The 22620-nt window shown below is 38.0% G+C and overlaps 1 protein-coding gene across 1 annotated transcript in view; it reads left to right on the top strand.

Moving 5' to 3' along the window:
- Nucleotides 1-1099: 1099 nt before the first annotated feature.
- The window catches only part of LPCAT1 (lysophosphatidylcholine acyltransferase 1), a 59077-nt gene continuing 37556 nt past the window's right edge, over nucleotides 1100-22620 (top strand). Inside the window, exons 1-5 of the mRNA XM_010292167.1 lie at nucleotides 1100-1239; nucleotides 2747-2961; nucleotides 13985-14097; nucleotides 15646-15706; nucleotides 18232-18290. Of these exons, the coding sequence (XP_010290469.1) occupies nucleotides 1106-1239; nucleotides 2747-2961; nucleotides 13985-14097; nucleotides 15646-15706; nucleotides 18232-18290 (582 nt within the window). The 5' untranslated portion in view covers nucleotides 1100-1105. The remainder of the gene's footprint in view (nucleotides 1240-2746; nucleotides 2962-13984; nucleotides 14098-15645; nucleotides 15707-18231; nucleotides 18291-22620) is intronic.

The raw sequence follows: 22620 nt of genomic DNA, 5'->3' as shown, positions 1-22620 counted from the left end.
CTGTTAGCCTGCATTGTACAGCTTGAGGAGCATTGGTGCTACCCCAGTTGGCTTCTTAGAGTTTTCAGTTCCCTCTCTCTCCCTTAGCCATTCATCTGAAGCTGTACCCTTCTCCATTGTAAGGGCTTTTTTTTTTTTCCCCCTTTCTTCCTGTCCTTTGAGGGAGAAAGATGGGAGTCTTGTCTTCTGGAACTGTTTCTTGGAGCAAGCGGATCATTGCACAGATAGCTGCTAAGCTGCATTTTCTGGAGGAGAGTTGGGGTAAAACTCCAAACAGCTCAGGAAAGGCCCTGCTTTTGGCAGAGTTCTTCAAAAGCCTGTGGGAGAACTTCCAATGTAACACGTTTTCACCAAAGTTGAAGGCAGAGGGCTGGCTGGCTGGGAATAGGCTCTCCGAGAACTGGAGTGCTGGGAGGAGGTGCAGAAGCAACTATGTTCACCCTGGCTTCCCAGGGGATGGTAACTTCTTCAAAATGTCTGCTTTCTAGGGGGCTGTGTCTGTTAGCACAGGCCTGGAACATAGACTCATATGTGCGTCTGGATGTTTGTGCAGAAGTATCTCTGCACAGTGTTCCCCACTGTGGTTTCCCCACAGCTTCTGGTTCCAAGAACATACTACAGAGGAACTGGTGCCTTCCCAGTCCTGGAGGAGCTTCCAGGCTGGGGCCTGTATTGCCGTGTAAATGCACCCTGCTGAAGTGCGTATCACTGGCTGGGAACTGCTGTGATGGACTGGCTTCTCTGTAGTGCAGTAAGATTTACAACACACCCATGCTAAGTGTTTACTTAATGTGAGGCTGCAGAAGAGGAAAAGAGCATGCAGATGTATTCGTTGACAAACGCAGGGTCTGAAGAAATGTGGAAAGCTAAGACTGCTTTTGCTGTAAAGAATGTGCTGTGTTTCAGCTACAATTGAGATTGGTGAATACAAAATTGTTACACATACACCACAGTTATTTGTTTGGAATTGAAGTGTATTCTGCTGGTTTTAACATTAGATATTTTTAAGTTAGGACTTCAGATCAATTTTTAGGAATCACTGACTTTTTCAGTCTGAGATCGTGTTAGAATAATGCATTTGTTTTGGATTTTACAGATTGCCTTCATGACCTTGACTCTGTTTCCTATCCGACTCTTTTTTGCTGCTTTTATGATGTTGCTGGCCTGGCCTTTTGCATTCATTGCTTCAATGGGATCTGATGAGCAAGAGCTTGAAAAGCCCCTCTCCTGGTGGCGAAAGTGAGTCACTGATGTGGTGAAATAATGAAAGAATCATTATTTAGTTTAGCAGTTTGAAATAAGAAGATTGGAAATACCTGATATCTGTCCCACAGACCTGCTTTTCTTGCCAAAAGAAAAATATAAAAATTATCATTTAAACACATTCCTGAAATCGGACACTAAAAATACCTCAACTTTTTGATGTCGCGGGTGACCCAAGAATTACAGGGTGAAAAAATGATCATGTCTGGCCTCTTATCTTTATTGAGGATGTAGTGTGATGCTTCATTGTGACATCCTTCAATTTCAATTGTTCTCGTAATGCCAACTTCTTGTTATGAAGATTGACACTACGGAATGTGCCCAGATTTCGTATTTGAAATTGTTGTTTTAAACTGCTTCACCCCATTGTTTGCTACCCTGTGATGAATTGACAAAAATTCTGTTGATTCTCTGAGGGTTTGCCCCATGCTTTGGCGCTTATTAGGAAGTCTGTGCTTGCTTTGATATTGGAATGCTAGTTAAGGTAGAATGTAAGATAGTGTTCACCCATCCATGAAAACTGCTGAAGGAGAAGTGTATTGCCTCTTCTGTAGAGAACTCTAAAATTTGCTGGCACTAGCATGAGGGAAGCTGGTTGTATTTTGTATCACAAGAGGGAAGGAGGTTGAGAACCAGAGGCATGTCACTTTACATTTCATTTGGAATGATATCAGTATAATGACTAAAGGAATAATGGACTGCCTTCAATCTTGCATACAGTTATTTTGAAGCTTTTTAGATTGTCCCTTCCCCATTTCATCCAGTTTTCAGTGTCACCCTGCTCTCAGGCATCCAGTCCCTGTGAGTATAACAATTTGTGGTAATTGGTTTTTGCACTCCGTTGGTTCAAAGTAAATGTTTTTCTTTTCACGACTGTCCGTTCAAAAAACATGCAAACACCTCCTCCCCCCCGCCCCCCCCCAAAAAAAAACCTTTAGGAAGAGATAGGGAAAAGGGAAGAAAATAAAGTATTTCCAGAGCTCCCAGATGTGTTCTGTAGGCATCCCTGTGTTTGAGAATCTCTGCCTTACACTTCTCCACTGTTTTGTTTGGGTAAACTCGAACCCAAGAATCAGGATTGTTACATTCTAGCAATGTGCTAATAGCATTTTTCAGGACTCAGTTTATTAGAGCTTTTTTGGTGTTACTAGAAAGCTTTATTAGGCATTGTATAGAAGAAACTCAACAGTCATAGTCTGAATCAAAATTAATTTAGTGATAAAATAAATGCCAATCTTATTGTTATTAAAAAGCATTAATATTCAGGCATGAAATGAAATTGAATGGCATCTTACCTTGAAAGTGGTCTTAAATCTGCTGAGAAAGACACAACAAGAGGTCTATGCAGTGTTCCTGCTCTGCTTAAGCAGCATATCCTATCTGTACTTTTGTCATGCTAACAAAGATTTTTATGTAATGTTGTTCTTTTCATTATTTTAATGTATTCCTGTGGCAGCATAACTGTTTTGTCAACTCTTTACAGGATAGTGGATATTTTGCTGAAAGCAATCATGAGAATGATGTGGCTTGCTGGTGGATTCCACTGGATAAATGTAAAAGGCAGACGCGCGTTGCCAGCGGAAGCAGCTATATTAACTGTTGCTCCCCATTCTTCCTACTTTGATGCCATTCCAGTAACTATGACGTTCGCCTCCATTGTGATGAAAGCAGAAAGCAAAGATATTCCTGTTTGGGGAAGTAAGTTGGTAAATACTTCATTTTTCAAGAACAATTAAAAATTATTACTTGGGAATTTCACTGTCTGTATATGAGAAGGCCTGAAACGCAAAAAAAAATTTTGCTATAATATATGGTGAGTTGTTTTTTTTTTTTTTACTGGTATACTTTGAATGTCAATAGAAAAAAGCTGAGTGGGATTTCCCGTTCTCCAAAGTGGAATCATTGTACAGAGTCAAAACAACGCTATAGAACTCATGGTTAAATTTGCAGTGAAATTGCAACTTTTTAAGACCTGACAAATAGAAAATCAGGTTAAGATGTGGCTAGAGAAACAAGGGTGAAGCTATAGAGAAGGTCCACCAAAACTTCTTTCTTGGTGCAAGTTGGGGTGCTGTCCCAGAAATGCATTTTAGGAATGTTGTCTGCTCTGAATGGTATCCTGCATTGAGGGAGTGCTGCTAATCCTTCATGCATCAATAAGTTTGTTTCAGGCGGAGTGTGAGAGATGAGCAAGCTCAGATTGTTGTGCACTCAGATTTAGTCATAAGAAATGCAGATGCCCAAGTCAGTAGTGTTTGAATACTATCTTTGGAATTACCAATGTAGATTCTCACAAAAGGCTTGAGATAGACCTGTGATTTTTTTTTGGTGCAGTTGTGCCAAAAAAATGGGTAAGCTTTTAGGTTTGTAGACTTCTAACCAAAGTCTGTGTAGAAGCATTTTGGAGAAACCCAAATTCTTGTGTCTAGGGACCAGCCAAGTTCAAAGAACCTTCCTGTGACTTGTTGTGTCAATTTTAAGGGTAGTATAAAAACAACAAAAGATTTTACTTTGGCCTTGGGTAGGGACTCTTTAAATTAAAAGTCTAAACAAAAGCTTTGAGTTCCTTCACAACTAAGTGGAATCAGGCTGTTGGTATCGACATCCTATTAAAATTTCATTAGGCGATGTGGTTTTAAGGATGTCTTCAAAATGAGAAGCTGAGACATGACCACAAATGGTGAGTGGTTACATCTGGAAGCTACTAATCTCTTAGTATAAAGGTCTCTCTGTATTGGGTAAAGTTCATGCCAGAACTGTAGCTGTATCTCGATTTCATTGAATATCTGACTACTAGAGTTTAGTAAAAGTTGGTGACAGTGAAATATACATGTAAAAATGAATAGATGCTCTGAACAAAAAGGGTGTAGGCATGAGTTTTTAAAATCAAATGTATACAAGCAAGCATAATGTGAAAACAAAAATAAATTTAACTTCCTTCTCCAATACTGAAAGAAGATATTGTTGTGAGATGTTTTGTTGACACTCCTGTACAGTGTGAGTGTATCCAGGCCAGCTTAGGCTTTAGCAGCAGCCCAGCCATAGAAGCAGGGACAGACTGATCTTTCTCAGCTGGCTCAATTGACTGTTCAATAATTGCTAGCTCAGCAAAATAAAGTAGTCTATGTGGAGCTCTCTTTTACTTGCAGCTGGACTGTTTGGAGGACCCAAACTAGATGAGGTAACTGCAGGCTATGTTGTGTTACTGAAGGGTGATGAAATGCTGTAATAGCTGCTTAACTATCCCATGTAATAGATTCAGTGGGGAGTAGTGGGAAAGCCTGAGGAGAATCTGTAGGGATATGGAGGTTGTAGTTACACTGAACATAGCACAAATAATACATATTGAGTAGTTAAAACTATTTCCTGTATACCTAATTTAATTTTAAGGTAACTATTAAAGGATTCAATTGAAAGTCTAGACTTACTGCAATAAATTTTAAAAATTACTCACTTGATTTTGTTCATGTGTGAGCAAAACCAGTTACAGAAAAACAGAAAACACAGAAAACTACATATAGTGATTTTTTTGAGTATTACTGGACTGTACAGTGTAGTCAAGTAATGAGTATTTTGTCCTGTATAGCTGCATTCACTTTGTCATGCAGCCACAAAAATTATGTAGTCCCTTATGAAGTGTTCAGAAAAATGCCATGGAAATGAAGCATGGCAGAGATCGTAACTGGGATTCAGAGTCGAAATTTTTTTTTTTAGAGGAGTACTTTTATATTAGCAATATTAATTAAAACATTTTGTGCTATTAAAGTAAACGGATCTTAACAGAGAGGTAAGTAATCACTGTGATGATTAGTTTGCCTTAAAATTTAGTGAAAACTTTTTCCAGTGGAGTGAAGTTGTGATTTTTTTTTTTCTTTTACCGCTTGAAAGAGGTTTTCTGTGAAGCAGATGGTACTGACTGTCCTCTCCTCCTTTGATCTGGTATTTTAATTCCAACGTTATTTACACTTCTCTATGTACACACACAAAAATGTATTTCATGTTATAGGACCACTGGTATTCCTCTTATGCTATCTGTGAAAAGGTGGTAATGTTTTTCTTGGGTTGTGTGGTGAATTGTCAACACTCTAGACATTCATCTAGAATTTATCCCAGCGAGGTCAGAGTTGTTTTTTATGTCCTTCAGTTTTGTAAATCTTGCAAACTTACGCCATCTCCAGTGAAGTTTTGGAGCCAGCCATTGATAATCCTAACTTTGCTATTTCTTAACTGAGTCTTGTTAATAGTCATTCAGAATCTTCTGGGAAGTTTTAAATAAAGTACATTCATTTAACTCTGTGAGCAGACTTCAGCATGTAAAAAATGAAGCAGTAGAGGAAATTTGAAGATAATTTCGAAGGATGAGGGCTTTGAGTGAAGAGTAGAACTTAATCCAGAATATCCAAATATCATATAAATCAGTTGGCTTTCTGATGTAATGACATTGTTTATCAGGACATTGTACATTGTTTACCAGAGGGATCAGGTGCTTTAGCAGGCACAAAAAGATCTGATTGCTAACTGGCTACTGAGATTGGTTCTGAAGGTGTTTTTAATAGGTTTCTGAAGCAGCTGCCTGTATTATTGTACCCTTAGTTTGCCAGTCATGGAATATAAAGCGTTTGATCCACTTTTAAGTCCAGGTGATTAAAAGCCTGTTGTTTTTGGGATTGGAAATATTCCACGAGTGTGTTAGTATGAGTGTTTTATTGCTTTCTAACTTGAAGGCAGCTCTCCTGGACCACGAAGTCCAATTTCAGAAGCAGACTTAAGTCTTGTGACTCCTTCAGACAACTTCCTTCTTTTGAGGAAAACAAGAAAAAACAAATTAAAAAATGCTCTTTTGCATTGACAAAAGAGCTATGACCTCTTCAGTTAGTGGTCAGTAGTGAAGAAGATTATCCACTGAGCACACACGCTCGGTTAACGAACTCTGTAGAGGAACTGCTTGTCCAAATATAAATGAGTTATGAACGATCATTAAAAAAAAAAAAAATCGTTTGGTAAGAAAAGAATGCCAGAACAGATGGAGCACATCACCGCCATGCTGAAGAAGGACATGTATTTCTGTGTAATGGCTTTCCAGACTTTTGGTAGGTTGGAGATGTGAAGTTTGCTGGCCCACTTTAGTGTAATGTGTGCAGCCCAGTGAAGATGATGTCTATGGATCTGTTGCACCTTAAGTTGTCTGAAGTAGTTAGATCATTCATCAGCACAGGTCCTTAAACTTTCTTGTTTTCTCTACTGGACCCCAGTTCAAGTCAGGACAAGCTCTTTGCTTAAATTCTGGGTAGTCACACTTCACTGCCTTATTTTTTTCTGGTAAAGCAAGTTATTATATAAAAGTATATATATTATAGAAGTTATTTTTTCATTGCTGAAGTGGTCAGTGCTACTACAGAAATAGTTCAATAAGAAGGAAAAGGGATTTGTCAGTAAATGTGATTTGGTGGGGATTTTGCTGGACAACTTTTGTGATTCAAACATCTGTGGTCTGAACTTTCAAAACCTAAATTTAAGGTGATAACTAATTTAAATTTTAAGCAACTTCTTAACATCTGTAACCTCACCCTCTGAAAAAGAGAGGAAGTTGGTACCTGTGAGATGAATGGGGGAATATCTTAGCTTAAGTTTATGAAGGGGAAGGAGGTCATTTGTACTTGGCAGAATACAGAAGAGCTAAAGAAGGGAGAAGCACACTGCGCTGTGTGTGAAGCCATCAATTCTATTGTGGGCGTGTTTTTCCACATCTAGTAAACTTAAGATTTTTTTGTTGTTGTTGTTCAAGCTCATCTTTTGAAAGGGCTTTACAGGCCTTTCTTGAGCATCATAACTAAAAGACAAGAAATAAGTAATTAAGTGGGAAATATGCTGTGGTAGCTGGGTATGTCTTCATCTCAGAACTTAAAAGATGCCAGTTTACTTACTCATCAGCTCTGTTATGCAACCTTCAGTCCTCCACCCCAATTGCTTTCTGCCCCATACCTTCCAAATAACACAAGGAAGAGAACCGTGGTAGACCCGTAGTTCTTCAGTGAGGATCTCACATTTAAATACTTCTGAGATTCATTAAAACAGTCCTTAAACCCCTTATAGAAAAACCTGCTTGTAAGGTGAAGGTGTCACAGATTTCTTCTCTTATATGCTGTAAATCAGCAGCTTAAACGCTGTTAAGGTCACCAGCTTGAATGCCACCATCCTATGCTATGTTGGCATTGTAGCCTGCCTTAAGTATACAAATGAGCTCCCCAGTCCTGGGGAGCATCTTGAAGTTATTGCCAAGCTTCTCTGTTTCATCCTCTCCTTTAAAAACTTCCATTTCAAAATTCAGTGTTTCCTTCAGGCTGTGGGCACCCAAATGGTCCCGCGGTATTTGTCCTCACAGGACCTTTCTTGGAGAGATGTAAAATAGTTTCACTGTCACCTATGTATTATAGGTATGCCTTTATTGTTTGGGTTGGAATCCTGGACTCATCTGATTACTGTTTTTTTTTTTTACCATGAATTCAGTAACAGTTACTTCTCATTTAAACCACTGCTGGAATACCTAAACCACCATCACATTTTTTAAGCCATCCTAGTTAATATCATTAATGGAAGTTACAAACTACAGTATATAGGAAACCTTCAAACCAACACAACTGCTGCTGTAAAATACTTTTTAGACTGGCAGCAGCAAACTAAAACATACAGCCAAGCCTTCATACAGGTAATGCAGGTACGAGAGCACACAGCAATCTTTGTATTATGAAAATGGTCTTTGTCCCTCAAGAAGTCCTTAAAGGAAATAAATCACATTTTGAAAGACCAACCCAAATGTCATGGAATTTACTACTTCTGTTAAAGTTGAAGAGAACACTGATTATTTACTTCCCACTACTGACCTCTCCGTGTCCTACAGAGTGCATGTTTTCTGCCTTTCCCTTTGGAAACAGGGAGAAGAACTTTCCCATTAACCCTACCTCTATACCAGGAATACTTGGTATCTGTTCTGTCAGGTGGTCCATCTGCTAAGCATTTAGTCAAATGCTGAGAAGTTGTTCTTGACACATATTTAACTTCAGTGCTTGGTTCAGGCTTGGGTCAAAAAAGTATTTCTGTGTATGATTGTTGCTCTAATAAGATACTACCACTGACTTTTTAAATCTCATGTAGTGTACTGTGACTATGATAAAGCTTCTGTCTATAAAAACACTATTTCTGGTAATGGGACCGGCAGTTTAACATCTTTGTTGGCAACATGGAGAGTGGGATTGAGTGTTCCCTCAGCAAGTTTGCCAACAACACTAAAGCTGTGTGGTATGGTTGACACACTGGAGGGAAGGGATGCCATCCAGAGGGACCTTGACAGGCTTGAGAGGTACACCTGTACGAACCTCATGAAGTTCAACGAGGCCAAGCACGAGGTCCTGCACATGGGTTGGGGCAATCCCAAGCGCAAACACAGTCTGGACAGAGAATGGACTGAGAGCAGCCCTGAGGAGAAGGACTTGGGAGTGTTGGTTCATGGGAAGCTCAACATTACCCAGCAATGTGCTCTCGCAGCTCAGAAAAACAACCATATCCTGGGCTGCATCAAAGGAAGCATGGCCAGCAGGTCAAGGGAGGTGATTCTTCCCCTCTGCTCTGCTCCGGTGAGACCCCACCTGGAGTACTACTTGCAGCACTGGAGCCCTCAGCACAGGAAAGATGTGGACCTATTGGAGAGGATCAAGAGGAGGGTCCCAAAAGTGATCAGAGGACTGGAGCACCTCTCCTGTGAAGAAAGGCTGAAAGAGTTGGGGTTGTTCAGCCTGGAGAAGAGAAGGCTCCGAGGAGACCTTATTGCAGCCTTCCAGTGCTGAAGGGAGCTTATAAGTAAAACTGGAGAGAGACTTTTTACAAGGGCATATAGTGGTAGGGCAAGGGGTCATGGCTTTAAAATGAAAGAGGATAGAATTAGATTAGAAGGAAGAAATTCTTTGCTATGAGAGTGGTGAGGCACTGGAACAGGCTGCTGAGAGAAGTTGTGGATGCTCCATCCCTGGAACGGTTCAAGGCCAGGTTGGATGGGGCTTTTTGAGCAACCTGGTCTAGTGGAAGGTGTCCGTGCCTGTGGCATGGGGCCTGGAACTAGGTGATCTTTAAGGTCTCTTCCAACCCAAACCATTCTATGATTCTATGAATATAACTTCAAGTGGAAAAGATCCTAATTTTGGTTGACTTCAGTTTTGTGCATTGATACAACTTTGTGTATTTGTTGTGTGTAGATCTGAGGTTTTTTCCCATTTTTAAGACCTCTCAGTCCATATACACAGGAAGCCATCTTATTCTGGAACCTTAATGGTTTTTTTTTCCCATAACCATTAGAAGACTTTTGAGGCCCTTGCAGATTTCTTCTTTTCTCTCCAGAAAAGAGCAGTTTTCGTATTGGGTATTACTTAATTAGAAAAGGTGTGAGGTCAGAACTTTGTGAGCATGTTCATTTGAGTAAGGCAACTCTTAAAAACTAAGCCCAAGATAGCGCTTTTCAACCTTTAGCCTTCATATTTTCGTAAGCCCTAAATACAGAATGCACAAGAGGGCAACTGCTATTAGAAAAATAATCTGTATTTTTTCCCATAGGAGGAAAAATAACGGGGTAAATACTGTAAATGGATATGCCATTGCAACTCTACCTGTATTACACAGCCTACCTCCATGTTAAATGTAAGCAGAGTCATACTGGCTGTATAGGCTGCCATCTCAGAGTATCAGAGGAATGTAGGTGATGGGATTTCGTGGTGTTTGGGAGAGAGGCCAAGTGAAAGGCTCAGGTTCAGCATTGTCTACTCTTGCAGCAGATCTGTCACTCTGATGCTGTTTCTACAGTGGTGAAAATTTAACTACCTACTCAAAAATGTGTGTATGAATACATTTTAGAAGAACAGTATTTAGTGCCACATTGCCATTTTGTTGTTTTTTGTGTTCTCTGATGCCTTGTAGACTAGTGGAGATGCTGCCAGTATAGCTTTATCTACTATGTAGTTGTAACTGTCAAGCATAATTTAAATGGTTTGTTAAAATACTTTCTTCTATTGTATGTTAAATAGCACTTCATGTCTTGATTTGAAACAAGATTTCCTCACCAACATTTGCCTGGAAATAGACAGGTGAAATACTTTTTTTTTCTTTTCCCTTGTTATCCTGAGAAGTTCATTGACAGCAATTGTATGTGTTCAGCTCATCAGAAACTTTTTTGCTTATACATCAGGTGGTGCTTGAAATGATTGCATGGGAGTTACAGTTCTGAAATCAGTTGGAGCTGCCACCCTGCAATTAATTAAAACAATACTGATTTTTTGCAGGCTGTCTTAAAAAAGGCTGTTTTGTGCTGCAGAAAGCAACTTGCTGTCAGTTAGCATATCTGTAGCATTCTGGCTGCCCTGCAAGGCAGAGGATTTGATGAATGACTGGCAGTACTGTTTAAATTGCAATCACCTGCCTGAGGAGTACAGCATGTGTCACCTGTCTTCAGGACTGCATGTAATGAGCTGAAATTGGGGATGAGTGACTACATCAAGTAGGACTGACACTGCTAGAGAAAAAGCTGGAATAATGACACTGGCAAGGTCAGTTTTGTGAACTGAGGGATTTTCTGCCATCACCCACTAGAATATATAATTTAAGGGTGGTTTTAATGGAGTGAGATGAGATGGGTAAGCACATCTTTCAGCACCTCTGAATACTTGAGCTGTGGTCTTTACTACCTGGTTACAGTCAGTCTTGGACAGTTAAACTGATGAGCAGAGAAGGTTAAGATTGTGTTCTGTTTATTAAGCAATTACACAGTTTGCATGTTTCCTTTAGTCACTCAGTATGCCAGCTGTCAAGCATTTTCTTGCATGCAGCTTTTTATTCCTGCTCGGGCTTTGCTCTAGTCCTGCCTAATCCTTGCATCATATACTAACTTACAGTACTGTCTCCAGGCTTCCTCATGTTTTGACTTCTGACCACAGTCTCATCTAGTCCATCTATTTTTGGTATGTTTCTCAGCTTCTCTTTACAGACCTTTGGGTCTGCTCCTGACTGCTTCTTGTCCCAGACCAACTTGGTACAGCCTTTGAATTTTCAGATTCCTGCCTGTTTACTGAACATGAAAATATATGGTGAGAGTAAAGGTCTGTGTAGCCTTGTGCTCTGTTTTCAAAAGTGGTTATGAAAAGAGCGTATGAGGAAAAGCAAGTACAGAGCTAGTCTTCCCTTGGTGTGTGCTTTCAGCTTCTTATGGATGAGTTTCAATTTCACTTAAATCGTTGGACTTAGCCACTAAGGCCTGGTAGTTGGTGTCTTACACTATCTTAAGTTACTGTTCAATGTTAAAACCAGAATTCTGTCAGGTTTTTAATCTGATCCCTAAGGAAGTAAACCTTAGTGTGATCACCTTGTCCCTCCATTAGGCTAAGATTTGGTGGGATGGATTGAAATGGTGACGGCTTCATGCATATTTGAAAGAAAGCTAATGGTTTAAAAGATACTAAGTTCTGCAAGCTGCATGAAAATATTGTCTGAACCAGAGAAAAGAAATGAATTTACCTTGCAGCCTGTAATTCAACAGGCAGGACAAATCCATAGGAAACCAAGCTTTCAGTTGTCCTGTTTTTTTGGAATACCATAACAGTTTTTCTTTGCATGTGGGTGTTTTGCTGTTTGTGGTGTTGTCCATTTGTAAGATAACTTGCAGTGTGTTATTTTAGAGCTTGGTAACATTGCAATAGCTTCTTTTTAGGAAGGTTGTAACAGTAAAACTCCCAGGTTAACACTGCTTGCCTGTCCAGTTTTTGGATGTAGGTTACATTAGTGATTAGAGATTCAGAATTAGTAAGTTGTCTATAGTCTGATGTTTCTGTCATAATGCCCGAAGTAAAATCTATCTGCTTTCTTAATTTCATGTGTTATTAAGAAGACCCTGCTTGCAGTGCATCCTCAGATAAGAGCCTCAGAGCTCTGGAATTATCTTGTTCATTCGTTGGCCTGAAATAACCTGAATTCCATTGTTCAGGCCTAATGTAAAAGAAACTTCAGTGTGAAGGTTGAGACTGTTTGAGTCTTTTTTGCTTTCGTTTACTTGATAATGTTTGTTTTGCCACAGAATAGTAATATGCAGCAGTAGGGGAAACTGAGGACTAGTGTTACTAAGAAACAAAATGAAGAGAGTTATGAAACCCAGTATATCTTTGGCATTGTTTATTGCTTGTTCTGTTTGTTTTTTCTATTTTTTTTTAATGTGGTGGTTTTGTGATTTGTTTTGAGGTGTGTTTTTTTTGTTTGGTTGGATTTTTTTTTTACCTTCCCACAGCAGTAACCCCATGACGATCTTTGCTCCCCTAGCAAGCATTATTGTGTGAATATTGTCTCAGAGCAGGCACGTAGAAAAAAGTGCAAGAGTATCGTAACTTTTTTCTGATACTCTCTGTCTCCTAAGCTTCGGCAGCTTGTGGGATAAAAGCAGTATTTCAGAGACTGGTGGAATGTTTGGAAACTTGCTGTAAGGTGTGACAGATTAGTTTCACAGAACCATAGAAAGATTTCAGTGAGAGCTGACTAAACTGCCGATGGGGTAACACCAGAATCAGCAGCTTTTGCTGAGTACAGGACTGTAATTCCTTATGCTGTTTTTTTTCTTCACACTTTAAGCACTGGCTGATCCATTAACACAGCAAATCTATCCTTGACAAAAGAAGATTATACAACAAGTGTCAGTGAATTCATCTTGCCGTAGTTGGAAATATGAAAACTGTATTTTATATTTGTGTATTAGGCAAATAGAATAGCTAATGATTTAGTGGCTCTTGAACCTTCAAATAAGATTACAAGATACAAAAATGATAAAAAGGTAATTGAAGACAACCTGCTTAAAAGCATGAAATAGTATATTTGGAGATGCTTCTCTTACAGTGCTTTTTGACACTGCAAAAGAGTTGTATATGCTAATTACTATTTTTTAAGTGGGCCTTGATGTCCTTGTGACGGACATGCATGGAGAGAGGATATTGTGGATTGATTTCTGGTTCTTGCTCACGCTCATTTTGTGTCTGGCTATGTATAAGAGGTTTCCTACTGAGCCAGGAAGAGGATACTTGAGATCTGATTCATCTGGTATGAGGAACTGGCAAACAGGTGATAGCACAGAAAATAAGCATGCTTTTTTTTATCATGCTGATTTTTTGAAAAAGATAACATAATCCATGTATGGAATGTCTTTGGTGTATCTTCAGTGAAGCTGAGCTGTCATAGGAGACAAAAGCTCTAAAGACAGTGGCAGTTTGACCCACAGAATGTCTCTTGGAACTACTTGGGAGGTTCCTGCTACTTTGCTGGATTGGGGGTGGCTATAGATTTTTGTGGTAGGAGGAAATGGCCTGTAGTCAGCCACAGCTGCTTTGTTGCAGAAAACTATGCATAATACGTATGATCATGTTTTAAATTATGTAATGTATGTGTATTATGTGTATTAGTCTATTAAAAATTGAACAAAATGCCAAAATTGTGAAAATGGTTTTCCTCGTGGGAATTCATGAAAATATTTCAATAAAACGTCAATAATTCAGCTGAATATTTAAGTTTGCAGTGTAATGTAGTAAAATAGTTATGTACTTGTACCAAAATTTTTGTCCAGAGGACCACGGGGGTTGAGGGGGAATCTTTTTCAAACAAAGATGAAATAAAGGCTGTTTTGCTTGGTTTTGTTTTCCTTCCTCTTCAGCTCTAATCAAATACATCCGGCCAGTATTTGTATCTCGGTCAGACCAGGATTCTCGCAGGAAAACTGTTGAAGAGATAAAGAGACGTGCTCAGTCTGATGGTAAATGGCCACAGGTACTGTATACTACTACTGTGTGACAGATGGTATTTGGGATTTCCAGGCTTTGGATCTGCAGTTTAGTTTTTTCTTTGTGGGATGCTTTAGATAGTTTGTAGGGAGTGGGATTTCCCCCCTTCTTTCTAGAAGATACAATGTAAGATTCTTATGTACAAAACACTAGTTTTTCATTGAAGTGTTTCAAGGGGAGACTGGGTAAGTACATGGGAATACAGCTCTATTAAGTGATACTAAATGGACAGACCACAGCAGGTTTAAAAAGTCCTCCAAGAAGAAAATAATCAGGTGCTCAGTAGAATACCTTGGGGGGAGTATTGTGTGTTCTTGCCCTTCTCAAGATTTTGACATACTGTCATTGTTGGAGATGCAATACTGGCCAAGACAGCCCAAGCAATTCAGATGTTCCAGTAACTGGAGTACACCTGTATTGGACCACATAATGAAAACATTGCTAAAATAAGTGGCTCAGGGTTTTTTCTGCACCTGAAATATGACTATTTATAATGTGCCTTGGAAGAGGGTGATGGGAAGGAAGGGATGACTACCTAAGGCCTCAGTTTTCTAGAAGCATGTGATTATTTTGAAAACTTAAAACATTCTTGTGAATTTTTGAGATTGAGATAACAGTATTTCTTTTATGGCATTGTTATTACTACAGTGGTTAGGTCTGCATACTGGGCTACAGAAACATTATAAACAGTTATAAACAATGTGATGGAAAGGCGATATATAGCTTTCACATCATGACTTTTATCAATAGATTTCAAAGCACTTTAAAAAGTAAATATTCTTACTTACAGATGAGGAAACCGAGTTGCAGAGTGTGATTTCCAGAATATCTAGCAAGCTAGTACCAGAGTGGGCAATAAAACTAGTAATGTTCATTCTAGTCTATTGCTTTGTCCCCTTACGATATGTATCTGTTTCCTCTAAATATCTCATTCTGTAACTCAACAGACTTTCAGCAGTACTTAGCTTTTTGCTGTCCAAAACTTTTTTTTTTACAGTCTAACCTCTTCCTCTGAATTTGGTTCAACTTGAGCATTTTTTGCATTGTTAGAATTCTGTTTAGATATTTCCAGCCTTTATCATTTTGACATCTGTGCACATGCCAAGTAAGAAATGCAAAAAAAAAAAAAAAAGTCTTCCTTTTCTTAGCTTGTAAGCAGGTAGCTTGGGAGCAGGAATTTTGTCTTGGTACAAAAGAGAATGTAGTATTTTTACCAGCACCAAACCTTTTGTGAAAATTCTCTTGTAGTACTCACAAGTGTTTCTAGTCACTGTCCATGTTCCAGTCGAATGGAATTATTATCAGAGGTCAAGAGAGACAAATTCAAAGATAAAGAAAAATATTTTGACTATTAAGACAGAACTGTACTTGACTACTTCATTGAGCCCTATCTTTTTTTTTACTCTAACTGAACTGTTTTTCCCTGAAAACTTTTTTTACTGTAAACAGTTAATGTTAGCTTTGAAAAGATGTGTTTATAAATAAATCCACACTGAAATAGTTCTTAAAAGTCAACTTTTTTTTTTACTTCAAGATAATGATATTCCCAGAGGGCACTTGCACAAACCGATCCTGTCTAATTACATTCAAGCCTGGTAGGTATGATGGTAATTTCTCTGTTCTCTACAGAATGTTCTTGTAACATTTTCTGAAATACCACTTGCATTGTAATTTGCTTGCTGTTGCAGAAGTTAAAAACCTTGCAGTAGGGTGGAATTGGAGTAGAAATTTTCTGATGTTACAAAAGGATTGTAGTTTCATTGTTGAGCAAAACGTTTTAGATAATTCAGAGTTTTTCTTGGCTTCTGAAATGCACGTGAGCTGGAGAACTAATGTTTCAAAATGGGTTTTTATTTGTGCTTGTCTTTTTCCTTTTTTTCTTGCACCCTCCATTTCCTTTTTTGGGTCTTTCATGCAGTATTTAGATACACTGTGAAGCTTAGGGTATCAGTGTGTGTCTATTTCAGGCTGCTGCAGCATTTGTTGCCGTGTTGTAGGTGGCTGATTCCTCTTGAACTCTCCTGTTGAATTGCATTCTGGTGAAGATGACATAAGAATCTTGTCGGTATAGCACTTGCTACAGAGGCTGTCATTTTTTACAATATTTTTTTATTTAACATCCACATTCTAAGATGTCTTCAGTTAGTATCACCCTTCTAGCTTATCAAATTAGTAGAGGGTATACACTGAACATTGTTGCAGCTGTAAACTGCGATTACAATAGGGAGAAATGCCAATACTGCAGTGAACCACCAATGTTTAATGTAAAATTAATAAGAATTAAAATGTAGGGAGATGGTGAATGAGGAAGTTGCAGTGATTGAGGTGGTTGTGAATGTGTTGTTTGACTCTTCCTAGGTTTCTGCCTAGCTCATTGTGTTCTGGTCTTAATGTCTGTCTTACATTTTATGTTGCTTACAACTTACTTACATTTCGCTATTAGAATATCATGCAATGAGTCAGCATTGCGATTCCTTGCACTGATTCATTTGGCTGAAGGAATCTTAGTATTGTCTCCTGAACAAACATTCAAAAAGTTTTTCTTCCTTCCCTCTCAGCTCATACCTGTTTAGATGAATGAGTGGTGGTTAGGAGAACACCCGCTTCTTGTGCTCTTTACTCTCCTTCTCACTCTCTCTCCACCTGGATCCTGGCCATACTTTGAAAACCAGCCAGAATCCTTCATTAAAGCCCTGATTTCCTGCCCTTCCTCTGAGCCGTAGACATTCCAAGCACCATATACTTTCCACCACAAATCCCTCTCCTCTGGCCTGGTATGTGCCTCTTGACTGTCTCTCACTTTTCCTACTGGAACCTGCTTCTGTATCCATCCAGCCTCCCAGAAATCATTTGCCTCAAAATTCCTCACTTACATCAAATTACTTTAGATGTCTATTGAAGTAACTACTTTCAGGATGCCTTTTCCCATTCCACTCATGTGGCCTACACTGCTTGCTCTTACTACACAGTTTTTTGGTTTTGTCTTTGTGCAAGCTAGTCATACAGGGCAAGCTAGTCTTAGTTGTCTTTAAATGGTGGTGTTGTCATCAACCACTCAGATTTTGTCATCTTCGGATTCTTTCAAAAGTTGCTTAAGCTGTTGTTCTTGGAGACTGAATAGAAAGTACCACTGGCCCAAGAACCACATCTCTGCAGGATCCTATTCAGATAACTTTTGTTTAAAGATGTTCATGCTAAATTAACAATTACTTCTTTTACAACTATGCAATTTTTCTGTGAAGCAAATGTAATGCTAAGAATGCAGTATACTTCCATCTTTCAGTTCTTAATTTTAATCAAAACATTAGGCGGAACTTTGTAAATTGCTATAAAAAAACATATTTTGAAGACTGTCTTTATTAATTGTTTTCACACAAAAAATACTTGGAGAAATCTTGAGCAAGATAGTTATCATGCTTACCCAATTTTTGTGCTAGAAACCAACAAAATCATTAGCAAGTGACATTTACAGATCTTCTGCTACTTATTTATCAGAACTATAATTTTCATATGAAATGAAGCGATACTCCTATACAATAGCTGTAGTTCTACTTTCTAACTATTAGATTTTCCATAGCTACAGAATAAACAAGCCTTTCTGAGGGGCCTCAAGGTGGGAGAAAATAAGTTAAATTAATTCTGTTACTTCAGAGATGATAAATTTCCTATAAGTCAACATTGCTCAGCTAAAAATAGAAAGTTTCTTTTACATAAGAAAGCTTAGGTTCTTCACCAAAAAATACTATTGACCACAGGGAATGTATTGACTTAACTAACTATCTGGCACATACTTTTATTTTTTAATTATTTATCAAGCTGAATTTTGTCCTGGGCTTTGACTTCTGTACATGACAATTTATGTAAGTAGTAGCAATAATTCAGAGAATGCAAGCAAGCATTCTTAATTTATCTTCTGAAAAGGTGGGTATACATTGTCATTCTTCAGTGCTTGCTCTCTAGATTACTTCTGGGGCTGCTTTTGGAGCTTATTTTTTCACTATCAACTAATTCCTATGTACATCAGCCTAGTAATTGTATTTATTTTTTTTCTTTACTGCAATAAATTTATTCTGTACCAAAATGCACTATAAAGTAATGATATGCCATATGTGCCTTCTAGGAGCATTTATTCCTGGAGTTCCTGTACAGCCAGTGGTTTTACGTTATCCAAACAAACTGGTAAGTTCAGCTTGCAGTAAATACGAGGCATTTTCCTCTAAATACGTTGGCACTTCTGTAATCTTTTAGGTTAGATAATTAGGTTTAAAAATTAGGGAAGTGTTAATAAATCCTTATTGATAAGTATGTATTCCTTAAGCCTCTAGCAATATAAATAGTCTTAACTGAGACAGTTCAAAAGTTTCTGCTTTTATTAGGTTACTCCTTTAAAACAGTGCTCTGATAGTTATTCAGGTTGTTAGAAGAAGTACTGTGCAAATGAAAAGACAAATAAAAACTTCTGTCTAGGATCTGTGTTCCCCTCTACTCCCTGTTGCTGCAGTGTGTGCCGGAGAGTTTTCTTAATACCATTTATTGCTGGAAGATGCTTCTGCACCTCCTGCCTGTGGGGATGTTAGTCACAAATTAATGCAACTAGCTAAATGATAACAGAATAATGTGTTGGGGATCTTGCCACCTTTATAATGTGTCTCATCATCCATGTTTTACATTCCTTAGCCAAGTGCACAGTGAATGCTAGACACTAGCTAATTTGGAGTAGTCCTTCAACCTAAATCAGATTCATGTAAATTATACATGCAAATTATAGTTTGTTTACAATGTCTAAATTAAACACTTGTTACAAATGCTTGTAAAGATAGAGGCAAACAAAGGATGACAAAGCTCACTTGATCTGCTTCAGTATCAAGCCTACAGGAAAGCACAGAATAAGGATTTTTAAAAATTATTATTATTCAGTTTACCTGATGTAGATACTTTCCTGTCCTACTGCAGACAGAATCCTGTCTGTCTACATTCCTTAGTTAATTAGAAGATGCTTCTTAGTGAACTTTGATAGCTTTTATACTTGAAGTTTCTTTTTGAGCCCTCTGGGGCTATTTTCAGGTCCAGTCTGTCCCCCTTCTAAAATTCAAGTTACTTAGGGGAGGATGGGGGGAGTGTCAGAAGTAGAATAAGGTCTATCTTGCCTCTTTGCCGATGCATGTGACGTCAGAAGATCTCATGTTACCTCTCTCTGACTATTGCATTAAAAACCTCCTTGATCTACGGAAGGATTTTTTTTTTCCTTTTGGTACCTGAGTGCTTATGTTTAAAAGTATTTCCATCTGTTGTTCTTTCTGTCAATTTACAGGTTGATATGAAACATATGCTTGATTAAAGAAGAAAACCTAACCAAAGTTAATATACATAGACCACTATTTGCTTTTGACTGAGACAAGCTGTGATGGCAGTCAACTAGTTTGCAGTAACAAACCCAAAAACTATCTTTGCAGATGCTTTGACAAGTACAACAGCCTGTTATGCTCTCATAGTATTAAGTGCGTTGTAGCAGGTTGCCTGGGACTTTTCATTACATAATAGTTTTATTTTCAAGAAGAAAGATTCTTTTCTAAATGTATTTCTAAACATTGCCAGTTTAAGTTGCAAAAATGCACACGCCTGATGTCATGCTTAATATACCTTGTTATTTTTGGTTAATAGTAAACTTACTTAAAACAATATCAAACAATATAGAGCTATCAAACATTAATTTGCAAGTATCTTCAAAAATCCATTTTCATATTGAAATATGCTTATTGCTTGTAGTACATAATAGGCAGTGTTGGTAAACTAGTATTAAAAATTCCTAATCCTCTATTAACAGAAATCACAATCTTTTTATAGTGAGGTAAATCAATGTAAATTTTAATGAAAACTTTATTATTTTTTAATATTATTGCAAAATGTTATAAAAGAAACTGAAAATTTTATATAGGTATCCATCAGAATTTGCCTGTGTTCCATATACAGAGTTCCTGTGTGTGGAACTTCACAGCAATTAAAAGTGTTAGGAAAAAGTAAAACACTTAGGTTTTCAGTGCCTTACTGAGTCATTTAACCTCCTAAGGTCTACTTTGACTAAGCATGAAAGGTGGAGGGAGAATAATTGCTATTACTATTTAATTTTTAGATTAGCTTGGGGGCTGTGGAAGAATTTCAGCAAGGATAGAAGGAGGAGTATGATGTGATATATGAAGGTGAGACTTACTTTGGTTAGGTAGCAAGAACAACAGAGTAGGGAGATATTTTGATAGCAAAAACAAAACCATTGTTTTTCATACACTAAGACGGCATTTCTAACAAACTTTAATTGTCTCTGGCTTCCTGTTTGTTGCCTGGTTTGACTGCTGCATATTATAATTTTAGGTTTAGAAAGGAGTTTCTTAAGATTTTTGCTTAGCCAGTGATTTCCAGATGTGCATTGTGTGCGGTCACCCCACTGCTTTTAGCTTGAACTGCCTGCTCTGTTGTGCCTTCAGAGCTCTGAGTTCTACAGTACAGATGAGAACAGCCTTGGACTTGAATGCAGCTGACTGTTTTGGGAGGCTTTCGGAGATCAGAGCCTGGGGTGAATGTAGTAGGTGTATGCATTCTTACATGTTTATTTCCTTGTACTGTATTCAAGAACTAGGTAAAGTATTATACTGTTCTGCAGCGGACTGAAATATGGCAAAAAATGATGATGTAAATTCATTTCTCTTCTATCAAATGAATCTAGTTCCGGTTGCCATGAAGAACTCTTCCTCTAGTCAGGGTTGCCCTTGAATACCTTTCTTCTTTGAGCTTGTGATTGTTTCCAGTAGATGATGCCTCTGGTCCTGTGTCGCTGTTTCTTTAGGAGTAGTATGTTAGTATGTTGCTCCTCTTGATGCATGAGCAGAAAGAAATTGTAAGGCTTAAAATGTTGTTTAGACTTGAAATTAGAAATTTGCTTCTGTTTATCTTTTATATTTTTATCTTTATATTTTGCCTATTGGATGCTAGACAGCTGTTGCCTATATTCTAATTAAAAGAAATGCTCTAATGTCTCCATCCATAGGCTCTACAGTAATCCTTATGTATACTTTATAATCTTTATGTATACAGCTTTTCCTTCATTTGTATTTTCTGTCAGAGTGCTGGTAATTATGAAAGGCTATATACCTGTTTAAATATCAGAGACATTTAAAATGTATTTTTATGTCCAAATGTCTCCTACAGGTAACTGTGCTATTTGATAAAAGGTTTGGAAGCATCTCTTGTGCAGCTTTGGTGTATCAGGGTTGATTGACCATGTGAAAACACAGCCAGTGTGCTGTTTGAAGCTTGGCATGATACGCAGTATCTTCTTGTGTCAAATACAAATTATATGGAAGAGGTACTTCCACACAATTCAAACAAGTCATTACCTAGATGTGAAAGTTTCAAAATGTACTCAGTATGCTGTCAAAGTGAATGCTGTCCATAAGCATAAGCTGGTAACTGTGATAAATCTAAAAGGTATCTAAACTAGATACAGAAAATACCACTTCCTGTCTTCTGCTTGCTGTTTTTATAATAAAAAATATTCATATGCTAGCAGGAGTCTCCTACAAATTAGGTGTGCCTCCTGCAGGACAGAATCCTGTTTTCTACTACCTAGCATTTAGTCGTCATCCCTGGTGCATCCTGATGTTCTCAATGAGAAAAAGCATGCATTTCTACTGTGACATTCACATTGTAATTTCTCACAGGATTGTTGATAGACACATGGCTTACTTGAGTTTGTCGTGCCAGCTAGCCAGCCCAACGGCTGGATTCTGAAAATACCTATTTGCTGTTCAGTTTCATTGCCCTGGCAAGGTACCTGTATAGAGTTCACTTTTTTGTTTGTCTCCTTCTGCACTGTTGCAGTTTAGAGCACTGAGTGGTATATGTGTAGTGCTGTGTTGTTCTATATGGCAGATGTAGTTTCTGATTAGAGAAATTACCAGCTATCTACATTGCAATGGTCAGGATTTGTAAACGAAAGTTCCCTGTGGAAAAAACAAACTCCATAATGTGTTTACTTGCAGTATTATCAGAGATATCAAAATTGCCAGAAACAGTTTAACAGTAAAACTATAGACATTGAAGTTCTACAAGATGACTACATGGAGAAGTCTATTTTCATGCATGTATGTTGATTGCTGAAGATAGAATTGTTCTTTATCATATTTTGTTTGATTTAAAATAATTGTTGAAAGTCAATATTTAATTTTTTAGTAGTCCTTCATGATATATTTAACTTACTCCAAGCTGTTGATCTGTCACATTAATCACATTTTTCATCTTCTATGGATATGTTGCTTGCTTTCGTTTTCACTTGTGACAGCCTTTTGCTCTAAATGGTAATTAAAACAGGAGTTTGACTTGATTTTTCAAGCTCATGGCACATGTGATCACCTAAATGCTCTAAAATGGTTTTGGATGATAGCGTAGAACTGAATTGGAACATTTTCAGTAGGTTGATAGAAATATCTTTCTGATATGGTCTTTTAGAAACCTTAAT

This window comes from Phaethon lepturus, unplaced genomic scaffold, assembly GCF_000687285.1.
Source record: "Phaethon lepturus isolate BGI_N335 unplaced genomic scaffold, ASM68728v1 scaffold8338, whole genome shotgun sequence".
In the NCBI taxonomy this organism is placed as follows: domain Eukaryota; kingdom Metazoa; phylum Chordata; class Aves; order Phaethontiformes; family Phaethontidae; genus Phaethon; species Phaethon lepturus.
The sequence above is the reverse complement of the archived record's forward strand: the minus strand, read 5'-3'. Positions and strand labels throughout refer to the sequence as shown.